The sequence below is a fragment of the Cibotium barometz genome, chromosome 57, assembly GCF_041138505.1.
Source record: "Cibotium barometz isolate CiBa-2024 chromosome 57, ASM4113850v1, whole genome shotgun sequence".
Lineage (NCBI taxonomy): Eukaryota > Viridiplantae > Streptophyta > Polypodiopsida > Cyatheales > Cibotiaceae > Cibotium > Cibotium barometz.
The window spans coordinates 36,127,604-36,150,196 of NC_141102.1; the positions used below are offsets into that span (position 1 = coordinate 36,127,604).

Sequence of the window (22,593 nt, forward strand, 5' to 3'; positions counted from 1 at the left end):
GGATCAAGGGAGTTTCATGCATGTATCGTGATGCCCACAGTAGAGTTCTTGCTTGCGGTGATAGAGGAGAGCAGTTTCAGATTTCTCGCTCAGTACGACAGGGCTGCCCATTAGTCCCTTTATTATATATCATAGTTGCAGAGGCCATGAGTATCTTTCTCCGCTCCACTGTTGGTATTTCTGGATTGAGGTTGCCTCTTCGTAGTCATGAGGAGTTGGTTGACTCTGAGTTAGCTGATGACACAGCCCTGTTTTTGAAGGCAATTTGGGATTGATATTTCTTGGTTTTACTTGGATCAACAGAAATATCAATTTGGGATTGATATTTCTCCTGCACAGCAGTTTGCTCCGGTACTTATGAGTATCCGGAAGAAGCTCCTCCATTGGAGCTCCAGGAGATTAGATTTAGCCTCCAGAGCTTTGGTGGCTAATCAGGTTTTGCTTGCCTCAGCTTGGTTTATTGCTTCTTGTTGGTGCTTCTCTCGTGCGTGCATTGGCCAATTGCGGAGATTGATCCGCAATTTTCTCTGGTCGGGCTTGGATGGCACCTCAGACACTCGTGCAGGGTTGCTTGGCTCATAGTTATTCAGCCCAAAAGAGAGGGGGCTTGAATATTATCGATCCGGATGTTCAATGCAGGGCGTTGCTTTGCAAACTTGTGGTCAGAGGTTTCCTACCAGGCACTGAGCTTGGAAGGATTTTTTCTTGTCTCAGATTTCCACCTAGGGTCGGGAGAGACTGGATGCCCAACACGTTTTTTGTTCACAGAGGTTGATATTAGGGCACCATCTTCCCCTCTTATTGCAGCCATTGTCAGAGCATGAAGAAGCATGAGATATTTTTTGCGACAAAGGCTTCCTAGGTCTTTGGACGAGGCTGATCGACAACCTATTATGTGGAACGAGTTCATACCACTGCAGGTCATTGCTTTGCCAGGCGAGGAGGATACAGATTTCCTCATGTATTCTATCATGCCTGGTGGGAGATTGAGGAGATGTAGTATGGAGGAGATCATACCAAACACTAGGCTTAGTCCAGCGAGGATTGTTGGTCGCTCGGGGAAGCACTGGTTCCTTCTCCTCATATAGTGACTTATGGCTCTTGGTGTTTGTGGCTATATGGTGGCAGTCCTATTAGATATCTTCAGTGGGATCCAGGAGAGTGGGAGTGGATTGATGCCTTCGATCCTTTGAAAAGCCTTCTTTTTTTCAATTTCACTGTTCGGAATGCCAGGCTTCTCCTCACTCGACAGATACATAGGATCCCTACTCTCAGGCCTCATTGGGAGAGCTATGATATTTCTCCAGTGATACAGCGCAGATATTGGCATAGACTTTGGCACTCATACAGAAGGAGCCAGATCTCTCATTTCTTTTGGTTATTCTTACATGGTGGTCTCCCCACCAATCAGTGGAGATCAGTTTTCGGTGTAGCACCTTCCTGTCCTAGATGTGCGGCAGATTCTGAGTCTGTACAACATTGTCTATGGGGGTGCAGCATTGCACAACAGATTTGGGGTCCTGTAGCCCAACTTATGGGCAAATTGAGTGGCCGAGCCATGCATGTGACTTGGGGGGCAGTTGCTTGGCTCTCCCGGTCCGGTCCGCAACTTTTTTATGAGGGCAGTGGTACAGATTCTGTTTTTTTCATTTGTAGAGGTATTGCCCAGCATGGTTTAATGCAGGATGTTCCTCACTCTGATTGTACATCCCCTAGACAGAGGATTGACACCAGCTGGGAGATTATTGCCAGTATTATAGCATGGTAGATGTGGAGAGCTAGATGCACTGAGGGTGTCCAGATTTTTGGGTCTCAGTGCATTAGTACTATATGGAGTGATATCATCCACACTCTTATGGCTACTTGGGCTCGCATTCAGGGGCCCTCTCGTTCTGCGCAGGCAAAGCGTGTGATATTTATGCGGGAATGGGACCATGGCATCTTCTTTTCCTCTAGTACCACAGGTCTTACATGGCATCATGATGCTTCTCAGTGGTTGAAATCACCTTACATATTGGGGTGATTCTATTCTCTTCCGGCTTATAGCTGTGATTGTTGTATGCTTTTCTCATACTTAATAGAAGTCTCTTTCTGAAAAAAAAAAAAAACCCCAGTGGAGGCATATTGTTTTGTAAGAGGATACAACATGTGATGTATACAAGACAACACTCACAAGGAGCAGAATTTTTCATAGCACAAAACTTTTAAACTCAAATTACACACAATAACAAAGATAGAGAAGTACTGAACTGACACAATAGATGGCAAAGCCTCACACCCATGTGCTTCTGTGAAGGAAGCTTCGATGGCTGAACTAGAATTGCCAAGACGGCAGCTGTATGCGAGTAGAAGCTAGGGTGTAAACTCACAGTGATGACTGATGGAACTCTGTAGAGAAGGGGCTGGCTGTGTATCTATATAGGCTTGTATACGTGAGGCAGACATGACATGACTGCGTAGGTTCATGGTCGTAGTGCGTGCCATCGTTTACGGTGTAGACTCGGTCCATAAAGATGAACTAGAAATTGCTACGCAGCTTTCCTATCTCCCACAGCCATCCGGGCTCATCTTAAGCCCCGGTTGAGCCCCACAATGTCACGATCGGGTATCCAAAGAGTAAAGTCTTACCTACTCCATGTGTGAACCGTTACGGGATAACGGTTCACTACATGTAGTCTATTTGGCTCTAAACCTTCTCTAAACCATCTCCCTAGGCCACCATCCCATGTGAATACGAGGATGCCAAGCGCTCGGGTTGCTCAACCATGGCTACTCTTTATAATAGAGGCCGTACAAACATGAGCTAGCCAATGGTTGGACAATATGATATGAGGATGGAGCATTGATATTCACAACACCCCCTCTCAATGTTCATCCGAAGGGGAACTACCTCTGTGATCCAATGCCGAGTTAGTGAAGATGTTGCTCCATTTGATCCTTGCTAAGAGCGTTTATGAAGATGCTTGCACAATTCTTTGTCATTGGGTTGTCTAGACGGTAGACCTCCCTGAACATGATGACTCATGTACAAAGTTATATTAAATCTCTATGTGATTCACGTGAGCATGAAACATGGGATTCAGAGCAATGGCCATGTAACTGTAGTTGTCATATTACAACGTTGTAGGTTGCTTTTGCACCACACCCACATCGTGAAGAATCCTTCTCAGCCATAATGCCTCACATAATGCAAAACATTCAGCTTTGTACTTGGCCTTTGTCGATTAGAGTGGAACATTGTGTTGTTTCTTGCTTTTGCACCACACCCACATCCTAAATTGTAACATGCAGCAGAATTACGCATAGATGAAAGAATCTTGTCACACAAAGTCTCACACCGTCTTCTGTATCCTGAGTTTCGTGAGTCTTTAGCAATCCACTTTCACTTCAAACTTTAAGAGATAGAGATAGAGAGAGATAGAGATCTGTACATAGTATTGGGTCCCAATTACCCACTGAAGGCTGAATGGGAGAGTTAATTAGGGTTTCATGTGGGAGACATACACACAGAGAAGAAGGGAGAGAGAGAGAGAGAGAATTGTGGGGATAAGTCAACTCATTGGAATGAGTGTGTGACTCCCCTATCACACATGTATATTGCACTAGTACACATAGTGCACTTAGTACATTAAAAGTACTAAGTGTACTATGTACTATAACTTATGGGCTTGTACACACTATAAGGGTGGGCATAATGCCTTTACTCCAACAACCTCCCACTTAAAGGCAAAGTGCCCTTAAGTAAAGGAAAAGAAAAATCAGCATGTACATGAATATACAAGGCCATATCAAGGCTGAAATTGGCCTCATCCAATGCCCATCAAGTGTCTGCAATGAGCAAATCGCTCTGGAGGCAAACTCTTTGTCAACAGATCAGCCGGGTTGTCATCCGTATGAATCTTAACAAGCTGAATTTGCTTGTTCTCTATCACCTCTCTGATGAAGTGATACTTCACATCCACATGCTTCGTCTTTGCATGAAAGACAGGGTTCTTTGCCAATTGGATGGCACTCTGACTGTCACAATGCAACAATGGAATATCCCCTGTATAACCCAAATCAACCACTAACCGAGATAGCCATAATGCCTCCTTGCAAGCCTCTGTGGCTGCAATATACTCGGCCTCTGTAGTAGATAAGGCAGTGCACTTCTGCATCCTGGATATCCATGACACAGCACCTCCTGTGAATGTAAATACATAACCGGTAGTAGACTTCCGGTTATCTGGATGACCGGCATAATCCGAATCCGTGTAACCATGCACTAATGCATCCTGTTTGCCAAAGCAAATGCACATATCCTATGTGCCCTTCAGGTATCTCATGACACCTTTCACTGCTTCCCAATGCTTCTTGCCAGGGTTGGCCATGTATCTACTAACCACTCCCACTGCAAATGCAATGTCCGGCCTAGTAGCAACCATGGCATACATGAGACTGCCACAAGCTGAAGCATACGGAATCTTGGCCATATCAGCCCTGCCACTATCTGACTGTGGACTGTCCATAGCACTGAGTTTCACATATGGAGGCAAAGGAGTACTAGTCTTCTTCCCCCCGTCCATATTGAACCTCTGCAAAACTTTGCCAATGTATTCCTTCTGAGACAAATACAACACATGCTGATCTCTGTCCCGAAGTATCCGCATACCCAAAATGTGATTTGCATCACCCAAATCCTTCATATCAAAGGTTTGATGCAGCCTTTTCTTCAAGGCATCCATCTCTTTACAAGATTTCCCGGCAATCAACATATCATCAACATATAAGATGAGGATCAATAGACTGTCATCCAAAGCTTTCTTGGTGTATAAGCAGTGATCTATGTCACTTCTCCTGAAATCTTGGGATTTCATGAATGTATCAAATTTATGATACCATTCCCTTGGTGCCTGTTTGAGCCCATAAAGACTCTTTTTCAGCTTGCATACAAGCTTCTTCTTTCCATTTACTGCATAACCCTCTGGCTGTTGCATATATATCTCCTCATGGAGATCACCGTGAAGAAAAGCAGTCTTCACATCCATCTGAATCAAATCCAGATCATCATGAGCAACCAAAGCTAATACAGCTCTAAGTGTGGTCATTTTGACCACTGGAGAGAAGATCTCATCAAAGTCCACACCATATTCCTGCTTGAAGCCCTTAGCCACTAACTTGGCTTTGTATCTTGGCTTTGCATCAGGTGCAACTTTGAGCCTGTAAACCCACTTGCATGGCAAAACCTTCTTGCCTGCAGGCAAATGCACCAACTTCCATGTTCCATTTTTGTGCAGAGAATCCATCTCTGACTTCATGGCACGCTCCCAAAGAGCCTTGTCTGCCCTCTGTAAAGCCTCCTTATAACATGAGGGCTCCCCACAGTCAGTGAGCATCAAGTAGTCAACCCCTGGAACAAACTTGTCAGGGGCTCTGGAGGGTCTTGTGGACCTCCGTACCCAATGACCATCATTTGCAGGTTGCTGTCCAGCTTGCATATCACCTATTGGTGGCTCCTGTTCCATGCCATAAGGTTGAAAAATCATGCCCGGTATCTCCTCTAACTGTGGTATATCCATAGGGATATCTTCTGCCATCTCTGGCTGTCCATTTGGACCATTTTCAGCACCATTTAAGGGCTGGTTTTGCTGCTGTAATGGCTGATTTACAGCCCTTGGTTGTTGTCCATGATGTCCATCATTATCAAAGATGACTCTGCCAGGCTCTTGTTGCCTTGCAGGCTCCTTATACATGCATGTTTCATAAAAAATGACATCATTGCTGCGTATAATCTTTCTATTCAGGGGATCCCAAAGTCTATACCCCATTTCACCTCTGTCACCATATCCTAGGAATATGCATTTGTGAGACTTAGGATTAAGTTTGGTGCGCATTTCCCTGCGTATGTGCACGTACGCAACGCAACCAAACACTCTCAAGTGCTTGTAGGACGGAGGCTTCCTTGTCCATACTTCTTCTGGCACTTTCCCACCAAGCCTCGTGTTAGGTGACCTGTTTATAAGATGAACGGCTGTCATAACAGCTTCAGCCCAAAAACCATGAGGTAATGCAGCATGTGACAACATAGAACGGACCTTCTCCTGAATGGTCCTGTTCATCCTCTCTGCTGTCCCGTTTTGTGGAGGATCATAAGGAGTAGAGAGCTCCATCTTGATGCCTTTAGCATCACAAAAGTCCTGAAACTGTTTGGACATATACTCTCCACCATTGTTGGAACGCAAAGCCTTCAGTGTTTTGCCAGTTTGATTCTCAACATGAGCAACAAACTTCTGAAACACTGAGAATGTATCACTCTTCAAACGAAGAGGATAAACCCACACCTTGCGTGTGGCATCATCAATAAATGACACAAAATATTTTGCCCCTCCCAAAGAAAGCTGAGGCATCTCACATACATCTGTATGCACAAGCTCTAACTGAGCATCTTTCTGTCCAAGAGCTTTCTTGTGGGGGCACTGGAGTTGCCTACCATATATACAATGCTCACAAAACTGAAAACTTGAAAACTTTAGAGAAGGCAAGTAACCCAAACGAGACAATTGCTCCATTCCTTTGACACTCATGTGTCCCAACCGGCTATGCCACATAGAGATTTCCGGCAGCTCGGTTGCATTTACATTAGCATGGTGACAAACACCTGCATGCATGAAGTAAAGAGTGTCTACCTTAGAGCCTCTGGCAACAACCAGTGAGCCCTTAATGATCTTCCACTTTCCATGACCAAATGTGGTAACATAATCAGCATCATCAAGTTGTCCAGTAGAAAGCAGGTTCTTCTTGATCTCAGGCACATGCCTGACATCATGGAGCATAAGCTGTGAGCCATCTGAAAACACAAGCCTCACATCACCTCTGCCAAGAATCTTGCATGCATGGTTGTCACCCAAATAAACTACTCCTTCATTGCCAACAGTATACCTGACAAACAAGTCTCTGCAACCTGTGACATGAAAGGAGGCACCTGAATCAATGATCCATGAGTGCATACCATGACCATCTCCTTTAAGAAGTGAATGGGCATCAAGTGAAGACGTGAATAGGACCTCATCCTCACTGTCACCTGCATGTGACACATTGACTTCTTCAATCTTGACTTCACTTTTGCCCTTTTGCTTTACATCTTTGGCTTCATCTTTGTCTTTATCTTTGCCTTTTCCCTTTTCCTTTTGATCATTTTTCCATTTGTAGCATTGCTTTTTGATGTGTCCCTTCTTGCCACAATAATGGCATTCCAAATCCTTTTTGGAGCGGGACTTGCTCCTTCCCCGTTCTTGGCTTTCACCCCTTTGTTGGGATCTCCCACGTGCATTCATTGCATTGGACTTTCCAACAGAATTGTTCTTCCTGTTCATCTCTTCTTGAAGAAGAGCACCCTCCACATCTGCATATGACAGCATAGCATTTGAATTGCTAGTGGCTGTCCTGAATGTGTCCGAACTCTCTGGCAAAGTGCATAAGAGAAAGGTGGCTTTGAACTCATCGTCCATTGCCCACTTTTGATTTATAACTTGGCTGACAATACCATTAAACTCATTTAGATGGGCTGCCATAGACGCCCCTTCCTTCATCTGAAGACCTATGAGTTTCTTCAACCAATACACTTTGCTTGAGGCACTTTGCTGGGCATACAAGTCCTGCAATCTTTGCCACATTCCCCAAGCTGTCTTCTCTTCACGAATGCTGAAAAGTAAAGTGTCTGACACAGACAACATGATGGTGGATCTTGCTAGCTCATCCATATCTTCCCACTCTTCAGCAGTAAGAGAAGCGGGCATTACACCCCTTTCTTTGATAGGCTTGTGCTGCTTCTTCTGGAGCAACACATTATAGCATTGGGTTTGCCAAATATCATAGTTATGTGAGCCTTCAAGCTTCTTGATGTGAAGCAATGAAGAGCTCTCACCTGTGGTTGCCATACCAACATGCAACCTGTGATACAGTCAATGCCTGACTCCCTGCAAGATGTGCAAACACTGCACCAAAAGCACACAAAGTGCTCACAGTTGTTCTCCCAAAGTTTATCTCCCACTGCGGAAGCACAAATGCAACTCTACTCCCACTGTATGTGATGAAATCACCAAAATCTGGTTGCTACAGATTTAGGACAGCACCTTAAATGTGCTCTGTTGCCCTTCCAAAGTACTGTACAACAGTACCAAGTGCTCACCAATGATGTACCAAATCTGTACCGGCAAGTACAGCAGCTAAAAATGAGATTTTTGCTCACTCAAATCAATGTGCAGCCATGCCAAAACTTGTACAAAGCTGTACCAAATTTGTACCAGCAGGTACAATAGCAATAAATGCTCTCCTAGTTGTCCAAATGAGTGAAAATCAGACTTTTACAGTCCCCACCACTGCATACAACAGTCCCGGACTGAAATTGAGCAAAAGCCCCTTGACTGCAAGTGGATTTCTGAGGATTCAAAGCATAAAAGTCTTGCCTGCTGCTTTGCCAAGCTCAACAAGCATAAAATCTTGAAAAGCCCCTTGATTTAAGATCAATTTCTGATCATACATGGTACATTAACGCACATGAAGGCATTCAGAGTCTTCATAATGCTTCCCCCTGGCCACATATACATCCAGTACATAAAAGCCCCTTGATTTACAGGCACATTGAGTGCTTGACAGGCATCAACACATTGCCCAAAGCATCAAATGCGAGTGCCTGCATGCAAATCAATCCAATCGGCACAAAAGCCCTTTGATCTGCATTGCAATTTCCTGCAATTTTGGCCCGAATGTGAGATTGCTCACATCATACAGCATGTATGAATGCCCAATTGCAAAGTTACATCAAAAGCCCCAAATTTTGACATCCAATTTCCTGCAAATTGATCCTGAATGTGACCAATGTCACCCAATTTTGCCAATTTTGCTCAAAATTTGAGCAATTTGGCACCTGTACCTGCTCAATTGATAATTGTACCTGCCCAATTGCAAATCCCAAAAAAAGAATTGAAGCATGTATCTCGTAATTTCTGATTTTTTTTTTTTGGTTGCAGGAAAAGGGGGTGATGATGCTGCTGCTGTTCTTAGTGTCGATTTGCGCTGCCCGTCGAGCAATGAAGAAGCGATGTTACCAGGCCGGTACTACTGTGGAGGCGAGACTGTTTTTGCCATAGGACAAGGGGCAGGCGCACGCCATATCTACGCTGGGTACAAGGGAAGCTGAGGCGAGTTGGTCGGCGACGATGGAACGCAGCACCAAAGGCGTCGTAGCTCTCCTCGTGGGCGACATGTACTCCACGGGCGCAGAAGGCGTCGGGTCCGAAGGGGCTCCGTGTAGGCGGCGGGAGCTCCACGGGGACACGTAAGCGTGCCCTTTGTTACGAGCGCTACACGTGACGAGCTGAGCGCCGCCCGCCAGCCTGCGTGCGCGTATCCGCCCAAAGCTTGAAAGCTCTTCGCCGCCTCCGCCTAGTAGCGCTACACGCTTCCCCACGGAGTCCACCTAAAGGCCTCCGCTTTTCACCAGCAGCTCGAGCGAAGCTCCACCAGCGTAGAGAGTCGTGCAGCAAAGCAGTTGCTGGAGAGTCGAGCAGTTACGCTTCCTTGCACACTGAATCGATTACAGATGCTGCTACGCTTCCTTGAGGGTAGCAAGCCTTCGCTTACCTGCTTAAGGCCCACCTGCCTGCGACTTGTTCAACGCAGGGAGACACAGTCACTGCACACTGCACAAACCCTAGCTGACTTTCGATGTAGAAACCCTACCACTCCCTAGCTCTGATACCAGTTGAATGGGAGAGTTAATTAGGGTTTCATGTGGGAGACATACACGCAGAGAAGAAGGGAGAGAGAGAGATAGAATTGTGGGGATAAGTCAACTCATTGGAATGAGTGTGTGACTCCCCTATCACACATGTATATTGCACTAGTACACATAGTGCACTTAGTACATTAAAAGTACTAAGTGTACTATGTACTATAACTTATGGGCTTGTACACACTATAAGGGTGGGCATAATGCCTTTACCCCAACAACCCCTCCTATTGCTAGGAGTATTTCCTTTATTTTTTTGAAGAGAATGACTGCAGGACTGAGTTTGAGACTATAGATGAGCCAAACGCAAGACCTTCAGAAGACTAAGAGTAGGGATGACTTCACACTGCTGTAGAAGCACCAATGATGACCAATCTCGATGCCAATGTGGCCTTCAGGGTTTCCATCTCTGCCCTAAGTTCCCCTATTAGTGGGGCAGGTTCCGGGGTTACGTGGGTCTCTTCAAGCGCCTAGATGATGACCTCCTGTCGACTCAGCTTTGCTCCCAGCTCTGTAATTTGGTCAATTTTGCCTTGGATTTCCTTGCATAGGCCTTCTAGTTGTTTTTCATGCTGATTTAGAACCTTGTCGAGCACCTTCTTTTGCTCGAACAGGGCCCTAGAGAGAGAGAGAAAGAAAGAAAGAAAGTTGTATTAACGTCTTCAAAAGGCCAAAATGACCTATGAGACCAAAACGTTACATCATATCCATGAGGTGCATAATCCTGGGTACAAAATAGTAATAAAGAAAGATAACAAAAATCTAGAACTTTAAAATTTGATCTAGGTACATGAGTAGAGAGCTCTCATACCACCCTAATACATCCCTCATGGGCCGCTGTGACATGGTGCTCAAGGTGGTAAAACTGAGCTGGCGTGAGAAGGTCCTGCGATGATGGGAGATGATGGCCCGGATCTTCCTATGGTGGCGTGGCCGTGGGCGAGGGCCATGGGGTCTGGGGCGTCGAGCTTTGCATAACTTAGTGTCACACCTCTCGGCCGAGCTCCTACACTAGCCTCTGGTCTGGGTATGATGGATGGATCGGCCCTCGGAGTGCTGGTATGGAAGAAGTCAGTGAGAGCTCTTTGTGATGGTCCTCGAGCAAGTACAACTGATCTGGATCTCACTAAGGACTCCCTGTGTCTACGAAGCTCTAGAAAAAGTCCCAGGCATCTCTGATCCGGGAAGTCCATGATCCTGGAAAATGGTCTGAATCCAGCTCAGAAGAGGCTGTGGAACCTCCTCCGAATCTCATAGTACACGGGGCATCGGCATATGTAATGGTCCTCTGTCTCGGGCTCTGTGTGACAGAGCTGCCATATCCTGTCCTCTGGTGTGGCCGCCCTAGGCCCATACGTGGCAGTCTCCACTCTCAGGTGGTGGGACAAGGTGCGGATCTGGCCAATCGCACATCTCACCCCAAAGGCCAATCGCACATCTCACCCCAAAGGATAGGTGTATGTCCATGTAGCGTGGACGGATGATGAACCCATCCTTTGTCAGGCATAGGAGGTGATCTCTGTAGAAGGCCATCTTTGTCCCTAGTGGACGACTAGGTAAACTCCATGTCCTATGAGTATCCAGTCTGACAATGTCTTTCCTGATGACCCTGTTCCGCTCTGTGCGGCAGGTGAGAGCAAATGACGGGGCCTCTATGCTATACTGGAAGGGGGAGAGTGCCTCCATCTGCATACTGTGCATGCCAAACCAAGTGCCTACATGTGCATACCAGCACTCTGTATCTCCCTCAAGTGTCAACTGTCTCGAGGACTCCAGGGCTAGCCGGGGGTATCTATCAAGTGGAAGCTCCCATAGCTTATGCCAGTATGTCACTGTCTGGAATAGAGCCTCTGTGACTATCGGTGCAGCGCCCATCTCTGCCCGCACAATCTCATGTGGCACTGATGGTTTACTCCTAATCATGCGTGAGATCATCGCCACTAGGGGCCTCTCCATCGGCTTCCACCCATCATGTACCTCCTCTGTATCTGTCTCGGCCGGCTCTCTCCTTCGTCTCCTCCTGTGGTATAAGCTAGGACCCCAGATGGGGGCACCATATAGTAGTGCAGGTGTAACTAGAGTATCAAGTAGCCAAAGCTTCGTCCTTGGCTCCTGAAACTGTATCTGTGAGCATTGCCTCTCTAGCGAGGCAAGGGCTGCATATCCCCTCGTGAGTCGTCGGCCGTCTTCCGCATCGAGAACTGAGGTCCAGCAAAAGTGATCCCAAGGTATACATATGAGGTGACATACTCCACAGGCTCTCCACTGTATGTAAACTGTACTGCAGATCTAATTATCCACTGTGAGGAGGTGTTAAAGATCATGACCTTGGTTTTTCCAAGGTTCACAGTAAGGTCCCGGTCCTCGCAAAAGGCCCGTAATGCATCCAAATGCCTCTGCAGCCTCTCTAGTGAATCAGAAATAAGAACAATATCATTTGCATACAAGAGGATCGGTATCAAGACTCTTGCCAAATGTGCTCTTGGTTCTCCCTGTCTGTCTATGTAATCCGAGATCTCGTCAATATATAGACCAAATAGAGTAGGAGACAAGGGGCAGCCCTGCTTCACCCTGATAGTGCTGTGTATGATCTCTAAGTCACCTCCTGGAGCCCGTACTCTGCCTGTGACTGACTCATAGAGTGTAATGATCCCCCACAGCATCTCTGCTCGCACTCCCATATCCTGCAGTCTCTTGATCAGTCTGGCCCGTGGGGGAGTGTCAAAAGCTTTGCGGAAATCCACAAAGTAGTAGTATATCCATTGCCCGTGAGCTCTCCCCTCCTCAATGATCCCCCGTAGTGTAAAGATATGATCTAGTGTGGAGTGCCCTCTCCTGAAGCCCGCCTGCCCCGGTGCTCTGAGTCTCTGCTCCTCGGACCATCTACTAAGCTCATGCTCCAAAATCGAACCATAAATCTTGGCCAAGGTGTGACCAATCATGATAGTCCTATAGTTGTTGGGGTCCATGGGGTCACTTGCTTTCAAGATAGGTACAATAGTATTCGATGACCAGCTGACGGGGAATCCTTCACATAAAGCCCTTTTGAACATGTGAACCAGTAAAGGGGCTAGCGTGTCTCTAGCATGGGCTCTGTGTGAGACGTCGAAAGATCACTCACGCCTGCTGGTGAGTGGTGGATCCTAGTGCCATCTTCGGATGTATACGGGCTCGGGTATCACGACATTCCTCTACGTACCAGCTATTCTGTGGGACAGTCCCTCCTGATGATGTAGGGGTGGCTCTGGAGTGTGGGAAGGCAGCTGCAGCAGACGTATGGAGGGTGGCTGAGAGGTGTGTAGTAAGTTCATCAAGTGGGATGTGGGGGTCGAGGTTGGAGAGGATGCGGTAGACGTGATCAGAATAGATGGAAGAGGTCTTTTTGGTGGTTGCATGGTGTATTGGCATGTGAGTGAGGAAGGCCAGGTATGCATGGTCGGCTGCAACACCGATGGGGCGAGGAGAGATGGTAAACTCCGAAATGAGTGGAATCAAAGAGAGGGATCCCATTAGGTAGTCCACTGTACCAGCTCCATGTCCGAAGGGGTAGGAGGTGAAGGAGTTGGATCTAGGCCATCTAGCTAGGCCATTATAAATGGCTAGCCTATGAGCCCCGTCGAGGGCTAAGAGATACTCTCCATAGTCTGTGCGGGCTGCTGTATCCTGTGATGTCCGCTCCAGATCTGTACCCATCGTGTCAATCTCGTGGTACATGTGATCATCTGTCTCAAAGGAGGGCACCTGTGCACCTGCGGTGCGGGCATTGAAGTCTCCAGCCAGGAGGATGTCCCCTAGACTGGAAAACTTCATAATGTCACCATAAAGGGGCAGGTATGGGGACTCTCCATGGGTGGCATATTTAGAATTGGAGGGTGCAAAGTAACACACTGCAAGGTAGATGTCTCGGGCCCTCTCTGTCTGGATCCTCACCCACAAAAACCGTGCGGCCTCATCCCGTCCGACCACCTGTATCACATGTTGAAGGTCCTCCCTGTATAATAAAGCCACCCCTCCCGACCCCCGGGTACCCCCTACTATGCGTGGGTGTGGGCGGTGAACAGACTCCCATCCGTATCCTCTCACCTTTGGAAGCCGACTCTCTGGCACTGATGAGTCTCTGTGTATAAGACCAAGTCTCTCCCTCTAAATGTCTCCTCGAACAGACCTGCATCTGTCCTCAAGGCGCCATTGCAGTTCCAAACCGCACAATCTCTAGCTTGGTCTTCATAGGTCTCGCACCGTCATTGGGCACGTCGCTCGGTGATGATCACCCTCCCATCTCTGTACACTGTCCATTTCCCTGCCTTCCATGCATCCAATATGCGTGGCATGCATTCCCTCTTGTGTGCCACCTGTGCTAGTGTGAGATCGTCTTTGAGGTAAGTCTTTTCTCCTTTTAGTACCCGCCTTTTGGTAAGGAATGCTTGCCTCGCCTCCAACCCCGCAAACTTGAGGATGAGAGAACGAGAGAGAAGAAAGAGAGAGAGAGAGAGAGAAAGAAAGAAAGAAAGTTGTATTAACGTCCTGAAAGGCCCAAAATGACCAGACCAAAATATTACATCATGTCCGTATGGTGCTTTAGATGTCTATATGGTGCTTGATTTTTGTCATTTTTGGCTGTAGATGGCAGAATACAGAATCTCAATATATGGGAGGAAACAAAGTGAGTGGGATCAACTGGCTAGCTGGTTTGTCAACAATGAGTTGTACAGTGAGAATGTTGTGTGGCTTATCCAGGTGATCCCTTGTTTGATTATGCCGTGATGTATCTAGGATATTTTGTAATATTGTAACTTGATTTTCTTCTTGTGTAAAGAGTTTTCTTGGGCTTCGTTTGTTTGAACTTTTTGTCATTTTTCCCTAATGTTTTAATCGTGGGCTCGTCAAGGTACCTTAAGTTTCTGAATAGGTTTTTACTTTTTGTCATGTCTCTGAACGGAGTCAACAAGCCCTATGTAAACAATGGAGTGAGCAGAAAAAACCTCGTGTGTTCGGACTCATCATGTGTCATCCTCTCCCATCAGTGTGTAAGCAGTGTCCCCACCATTCTTGGGGGAGCCACTTGGTGGTGCTTGGGAGAGAGAGAGAAATTAAGCGTCTACTAAAGACCCAATGAGCCTATGAGACCAAAGTGATACAATAATGTCCATGGCATAAAATAGAAACAAATCAAAACTCTGTTCACTGGAGTGATACAAAACTGTCCATGGAACTCTCATCATGGAATACCAGGAACATGCAACATGAGAGGAGCATCCACCTCCCAATAGATGGTATACCACTAAGCTCTCTCAAGAAATTGTCCTTGTATTTGCAGAAGTCGAGCAAGAAGAGCCATACGCAGAGTCATAGGCAACACTGGTCCGGAAGTCAATGATCTTTGGCCCACATGGAACAGAGAGTGAACCTCTCGTGGATCTCGTAGTATACTGGACAACGACATATGTAATGCTCCGCCGTCTCAACCTCTGTTTGGCATAATTGGGAGATCAGCTCCTCATGGGTCTCCTTATGAGCTGCTTGGCTTTGAAGATGCCCTCATCCCTTCCTGTCTCCACTGACTGACTCGCGTGCCAATAACTAATATAAGGCAATGATAGCCCAGACCATGACAGACAGGACCCTGAAATGCTGTAAGCGTTGTAGGAGACGGCCTTGAGGCACATTATCAAAAGCTTTGCGGAAGTCAACAAAGCAGTAGTAAAGTCGGCGGCCATCTGCCCTGGCCTGCTTGATGATAGCTCAAAGGCTGAATATGTGATCTAGTGTGGAGAAGGTCCTCTTGAATCGTGCCCGCACTAGTGCCTTGTATCCCTCTCTTTGCTAGTGTGCTGAGCCTAGACTCAAGTAGAGATCCATAGAGCTTTTCCAAGATATGGCCAATCATGATGGTTCTGTAGTTATTAGGATCCATGGTGTCTCCCGCCTTATGGATAGGCGCAATAATGTGTGATGACCACGTGGGGGGAAAGCCCTCTGAGAGGGCCCTATTAAACATATGAGCTAGGAGTGGTGCCAGGGTGTCACCTGCATAAGAGAGGTGCCCAGCTATAAGCCCCTTATGATCTTGTGATCGGCTGTTTTGAAGCCTGCATATTCTTGCTGTTCGGTCTTCCCCGGGTAAGATGACTCCCATTGGTATCCCGATACATTGGTAGTCCCCTTTCTTGGCTTTGGCGCATCTCTGTGTAGAAGATGATGTCCCGTCTTGTGAAAGTCTACCTGAATCCCCCAATGACTGACCATAAAGTCCCGTTGCAGTTTGAGACTGCCATCCTCTGATGTGTGGTCCCATAGCCATCTTCATACCAAGCTCGTGTGTCGGCTGTATCCATGTCCTCCTAGTGTCCAGCTGAGTCAAGTCCTGCCTGATAAGTCTGGTAATCTCTGCCCGTGTGAGAGAGAGAGAGAGAGAGAGAGAGAGAGAGAGAGAGAGAGATCCATTATGATTAGCATGATATCTTTTTTCTTGCCTTTATTGCCATGATAGGCAAAGCTTTGCATCAGATACAAGAGCCAATTAGATTTATGCTATGGAAAAGAGCAAGCAATAAACTAGGGCATACGTGGATTTTCTTGCCTTTATTGCCATGGATACGCAAAGCTTTGCATCAGATACAAGAGCCAATTAGATTTATGCTATAGAAAAGAGCAAGAAATAAACTAGGACATACGTGGATTTCTTGGAAACATGTTACTACTCCGAAGAGGAGTGGAGGGGAGTCCTATTAGATTTCAAATTACATATGGTCGCTAGGAGATGGCCTTTATTGCAAGATATATGTGTATCTCAAGAGCCATGGGTGGTAATGGCTTAGGCCCTCATAGAGGAGGTCACACTTGTGCATGGTATTACCAAGATTGATGGTACATGGTGGGATGTAGTGAATGGTTCCCAACAGGTTCGAGTGGTGGCTTCACCTCTCCTTTCTCATTTGATGATCTCATGGAAGGAGGTGTTGGCACACAGCTAATGGAAGCCTTCAAATCCATGGTTGCAGTTGAATTCTATGGCAGGTGAGGTGTTGGCTACTTCACGACTTCTGGAGTGGCCAGACAAACGTGTTGAGTGGCCAGAATTCAATAGAATGGCTCGATTGGGACTAGTGAGAATTATGGATGCTTTGTTGCCATGTAGAGGCCGCTTATTGTCTTTTCGGAAAATCCGTCAATATTTTCGGGTTCCACATAGATATGTGCAGTTATGGGAGAAGGTGAGGGTAGACCTTAAACCGTTTGGTGATATTCCTCAGTTGGAGGATCAGCAACCTTGGTTAGATTGGGGATTTAGAAAGCCTCAGGACATTGTCAAGCGTACAACAAATCAAGTGTACCATATGATGGTGGAAGATAAGCGCTGGATCACTGAGAAGACTAATAGGGTGTGGAACATCAAGAAAAGTAGGGTATGGTGGAAGGAAGTAATCCTACAGGGCTGGTGGTCTAAGATTCCATATCAAGGGAAAGTGTTCCTATGGCGGATACTAAAGATTGGATTTTCGGTAAGATTCCAAATGGGCCGGATAACCCAGAACATTCAGTTTTCTTTCATTTTTTCAGATGGACAGGTTTGTGTCATATCTGGTTAACTAGGAATGCCTTCATATTTGATGCAAATGTGGGTATTACAGCTCACATAGGTCGTATAAAAGCGCTATTATTGTGGCAGGTCTCTTCCTTGCGGTCAGCTCATTGGTGGAGAATGACACAGCTATATATTGGAGCTCAAGCAGGAAGAGGCCTAGGCAACGCTAGTCCTGGAAGTCAATGATCCTGGAGAGTGGACCAAATCCCTCACGAAATAGACTATGAAACCTCCTGCGGATCTCGTAGTATACTGGGCAGCGGCATATGTTATGCTCCTCCGTCTCAACCTTTGTGTGGCATAATTGGCAGATCCTCTCCTCTCTGGGTCTTTGTATGAGCTTCCAGGCTCTGAAGATGCGCTCAGCTCTACCTATCTCCACTCTGACGTGGTGGGATGAAACCCGTATTTGGCCAATCGTAATTTGCATGGCATGGGACATGTATCAAGGAGTCCGGTTGCTAGATGAATCCATCCTCAGTGAGTGTGAGAAAGTGATCTCTGTAGAAGTGCATCTTCATGGGGAGCTCCAGAGGTGCCATGTGCAATGGGTGTAGAGGCTGAGAAGATCTAACGGGATAACCCGGTTGGTATTCTCGTGAGAGAGCCGGAGGAAAGGGGAGTCCAAACTGTACTGAAGGGGGGGAAGGCAGTCCATGCGGAGCCCATATACTGAGAACCAAATGAAAACTAGTGCATACCATACTCCAGAGTGGCCCTCAAGTGCTAGCTGTCTTGAGGACTCCCGGGTACCTATGGGGACCCATGTGATGGAGGTATGTGACTGTCTAGAAGCGTGAATCCACTACCATTGGGGCTACAATAAACTCTGCCTGGATAATTTGGTGTGGGACTGATGGTTTGTTGCGGATCATACGGGGGAACATCATGACCTGGGGGCTCTCAGCTCGTTGCCAATCCCATCGGATAAATCTGGTCCCCAGAAGGTTGCTCCATACATCAAGGTTGGTGTGATGAGGGTGTTAAAAAGCCAGCCCTTCGAGAGAGAGAGAGAGAGAAAGAAAGATTTTATTAACGTCTTCTAAAGGCCAAAAAATGGCCTATGAGACAAAACTATACATCATCATCATGTCTCAATGGACATCAAATGGATACAAAAGAATAAAAAGTACAAAGTACTCTATAATGTGGAGATAAATCACATACAGGGCTCGGGTTAACTATTGTAGGGTGGGTTGGAGAGAGGGGGGGGGGTAAATACTTCCAATAATGCAACTAGCTCCAACCGGTGCCAATGACTGGGTGTAGGATGTCATACATCGGGTTAGGGCCCCCAATTTGTGCTAGATCAATCTGGGGTCTGTCCTCTCTGCAATGTCTCCTCAAGATCTCATCATTCTGTGTCTGGTGGAGACCTGGGGGGCGAGCGCCAGGTGGACGGGGCATCTCCTGGATCGTAGCTCTCTCGCTTGGGCTGATGTCACTCCCCTCTACTATAGATGTAGAGATAGTGCGTCTCTGAGTGACCCGGGTTTGGACTGAAGGAGCTGTGGAGGATGTCCCACCACAGAGTGGCTGGAAGAAGGTAGTGATCCGTGTCTGAGATGTAGTATCCCTCGGTTGTGGGAGCTGCTGTAGTAGCCGCTCTCTATGACGTCGTAACTCCATCAAAAATCCCCCCAAGCATCTTTGATCATGAAACTGCATAACTCTGTTGAGTGGACCAAATCCCTCCGTGAAGAGATAGTGATATCTCCCCCGAAGCTCATAGTATACTCAGCAATGGCAAACATAATGCTCCTCTGTCTCGACTCTCCACCTCTATATGGCACAATCTGCAGATACGTGTCTCCCTCGGGGCTCCTGTAGCTCTCCTTGCCTCTATCGCTAGAGTGTGTGAAGATACCCGAAGCTGCCCAATAGTAGTGCGCATGGCATGAGATATATACATCCATGTACCCCGGTCTCTGCACAAACCCATCCTCTGTGAGCTGTAAGAAATGATCGTGGTAGTGCTACCTCTTCACAGGAAGAGGCTGTGGAGGATCAATCCATGTATGACGTGTGTATAGCTGTATCAAATCCTCACGTATCAATCGGTTCCTCTCACATGGGAGAGTCTCATGGTCGGATGGTCCTCATCAAACTGAAACGAAGGGGGCCAAGGGTGTCAGGCACGCTGGAATGCGGAAGCCCGGTCCGAGGTAACTCCACTCGGGCGAGGTGGGTCCACAGGATCCACTGTATGGGTGTCCTCCGAAGAAGCTGGTGATGGTTCGCTGGCGAGGGATGGGTCAGGCTGGCTGGGGCCGAAGCTCTCTCAAGAAAGTATCCCTGTGTCTACAGAGCTGAGCAGGAAGAGCCCTAGGCAATACTGGTCCGGGAAGTCAATGATCTTGGAGAGCGGGCCAAATCCCTCGTGGAACAGGCAGTGAAACTTCCCGTGGATCTCTTAGTATACTGGGCAGCGACATATGTAATGCTCCTTTGTCTCGAACTCTGTGTGGCATAATCGGCAGATCCTCTCCTCCCTTGGTCTCCGTATGAGCTCTGATGTCTATGTTGCTGGTGAGGTCCAGGGAGTTTGGGACGTCGGGCTCGCTGTAGTGCCATGGCCGGTGTGGTGTCCTCCCGTGGTGAGAAGAACTGAGTGATGGTAGCCTGGGGCCAGGGTGGATGTCTCCCATGAGGTCCTGACTCTATGATCAGTGAGTCTGTGTAGCGCGCGAGAGAAAAGAAAGAAAGATATATTAAACGTCTACTAAAGACCCAATGGGCCTATAAGACCAAAGTGATACAATAATGTCCATGGCATATCTCATCATGGAATGGAAAAGAAAACATAAACATAGCTATCTCACTTGGGTGATACAAAACTCATCATGGAAATACTAAGAGAGAGAGAGAGAGAGAGAGAGAGAGAGAGAGAGAGAGAGGATTTGATCACTTTCTCTTGCAGCTCCCTCGGCTGTATAATGTATACAAAGAAATGGGAATAGCTCACTCATTTCAGAATATGCTGGACAATATTTTTATTCCTTTGTTTGAAGTGACCATTGATCCTGGATCTCATCCTCAGCTGCATGTGTTTCTCAAACAGGTATAGCCAGACTTATCGAACTTGTATTTACAATTGTTCTATTTTAAATGTAGTGTTTTATTATAAGACATTTTATAACTTAATTTATGGTCTTGATTCTGTGCGGATATTGGCCATACATACTAGTGCTGGACGTTTGGGGTGGTCAACCATGGATACTCTACATAAGGGGGGCTTTGATTACATGAGCTAGCTAGTACCTGGGCATTTTAACGTGTGGTGGATCATTTATATTTAACAAAATTTTCATTACCAAGAACTTGAATCTGTATTGGGTTAGCTATAAAGCTTTTGAACCAACCTTTTTAAGTTTTTTGCCATAGTCTTGGGTATTGTGGAGCTGTAAAATTATATCTAAAAGAATGCAAGCTGTACAGGTCGTTGGTTTTGACATAGTGGATGACGAGAGCAAACCAGAAAGACGACCTACGAAGCATATGCCGTCTCCTCTCAATTGGGATATCATTTTCAACCCCGCGTACTCTTACTATGCTTACTATGTTTATGCAAATCTTTACACCTTAAATAAGGTATGGCGTATTAGAGGTTATTTTATCTAGTATCTTCCCATCCTGAAGACTTCATTGTACTTGTGTAATTGCTAACCCTTTGCATTGTCTGCAAAGCTTCGGGATTTCAAAGGAATGCCGACCATTAAATTCCGCCCTCATTCTGGTGAGGTATGTTGGGGTTTTAAGGATATTTTCACATGTGTCCAGTCTTTTCTCCTTGCTGAGTGTTTGAAAGTTGTTATAAGAGCTGATGCCACATTGGGCTTCTTTGATGTAGGCTGGCGACCAAGATCATTTGGCTGCCACCTTCCTTCTCTCACACAATATAGCACATGGAAACAACTTGCGCAAGTCGCCTGGTTTGCAATACTTATACTACTTAGCTCAAGTGGGTCATCCTCCACATACTCTATGATACTATTGCTGTGGGTGGTTGGTGTTTTGATTACTTTCAGAGCACAGGATCGACATTGAGATTGTTTTTGATAATTGTGCTCAACAGATTGGCTTGTGCATGTCCCCATTAAGCAACAATTCCCTCTTTCTTGACTACCACCGAAATCCCTTTCCAATGTTCTTTGCTCGTGGCCTCAATGTTTCGCTTTCAACCGACGATCCTCTCCAGATTCATCTAACCAAAGAGCCCCTTGTTGAGGAGTACAGCATTGCTGCTCAGGTGGTCTTTTTAGATATGAAGTACACAGCCATATAATTTGGGCTTCATAAGCTAGCAAGTTTGCTATGTAGTGAACACCCATTTGGTCTTATAAAGCTCCCATTATGTGTGTGATCTACTTGTAAATTTGGGATGTCTGGTCATCGTTGCACTCAGGTGTGGAAGCTGAGTCCGTGCGACTTGTGCGAAATCGCTCGTAATTCCGTGTATCAATCAGGCTTTTCACATGCCTTGAAGGTGATGCGTTTGGTGCAAGACAATTTCATGTTTGATAAAAAATTGGAATCAAGAGAGAAAATGACACTAAATTTCTTGCAATGCCTTGCAGTCACACTGGGTTGGAAGCAACTACTACAAGCAAGGTCCGGAAGGAAACGATGTGCACAAAACAAACGTTCCCAATGTACGTGTGGAGTTCCGAAATGAGGTGAGGGTTTTGGAAGGCCCATCAAGAAGGATTGCTGCTAGATTTCTTTGGGGTGGCTCTCAAATATAATAAATATTTTGCAACACGGCTCGTTACAGGTATTGAAGGACGAGTTACAATACGTGTATCTTGGATCGGCACCAACCTCAGACGAGATACAGCCTTGAGACCAGTCGTCCACGTTCAGTGGAGATTTCACTTCATGGTTGCAACACTTAACTTTGATATGTCAAGCTTTATTTCCATCTTTTTGAAACACAGTTGACAGTAATATAGAGTGAGTTCTCTCCTCCCCTTGCCTTTTCTTCTGCTGCTTGGGCAACGAATTAGGAGCCTACTGGCAGCAAAACATGTTTGCTCCTTGCAAGCTCTGTGGATACCGCCTCGTTTAAATCTCTTTCTCTCTCTCTCTTCCCAAACTAAAAACCAATCCCCAACACCCCCCCCCCCCCCCCCCCCCCCCCCCACACACACACACACACACACACAAAACATGAGAAGATTGAGATTCTCAAACAATCAAAAGAATTGGCCGCAATGCACTCAACCAGAAGCCCTCAGAA

The 22,593-nt window shown here is 46.5% G+C and overlaps 1 protein-coding gene across 2 annotated transcripts in view; it reads left to right on the forward strand.

Moving 5' to 3' along the window:
- Positions 1 to 22,320, forward strand: part of LOC147606710 (AMP deaminase-like) — a 40,669-nt gene extending 18,349 nt beyond the window's left edge. For both annotated transcript variants that reach the window (XM_086792283.1, XM_086792284.1), the window contains exons 12-20: positions 14,393 to 14,506; positions 20,275 to 20,415; positions 20,793 to 20,945; positions 21,042 to 21,095; positions 21,205 to 21,315; positions 21,430 to 21,603; positions 21,760 to 21,840; positions 21,932 to 22,030; positions 22,129 to 22,320. In XM_086792283.1, the coding sequence (XP_086648409.1) occupies positions 14,393 to 14,506; positions 20,275 to 20,415; positions 20,793 to 20,945; positions 21,042 to 21,095; positions 21,205 to 21,315; positions 21,430 to 21,603; positions 21,760 to 21,840; positions 21,932 to 22,030; positions 22,129 to 22,197 (996 nt within the window). In that variant the 3' untranslated portion in view covers positions 22,198 to 22,320. The remainder of the gene's footprint in view (positions 1 to 14,392; positions 14,507 to 20,274; positions 20,416 to 20,792; positions 20,946 to 21,041; positions 21,096 to 21,204; positions 21,316 to 21,429; positions 21,604 to 21,759; positions 21,841 to 21,931; positions 22,031 to 22,128) is intronic.
- The last annotated feature ends 273 nt before the right edge of the window (positions 22,321 to 22,593 follow it).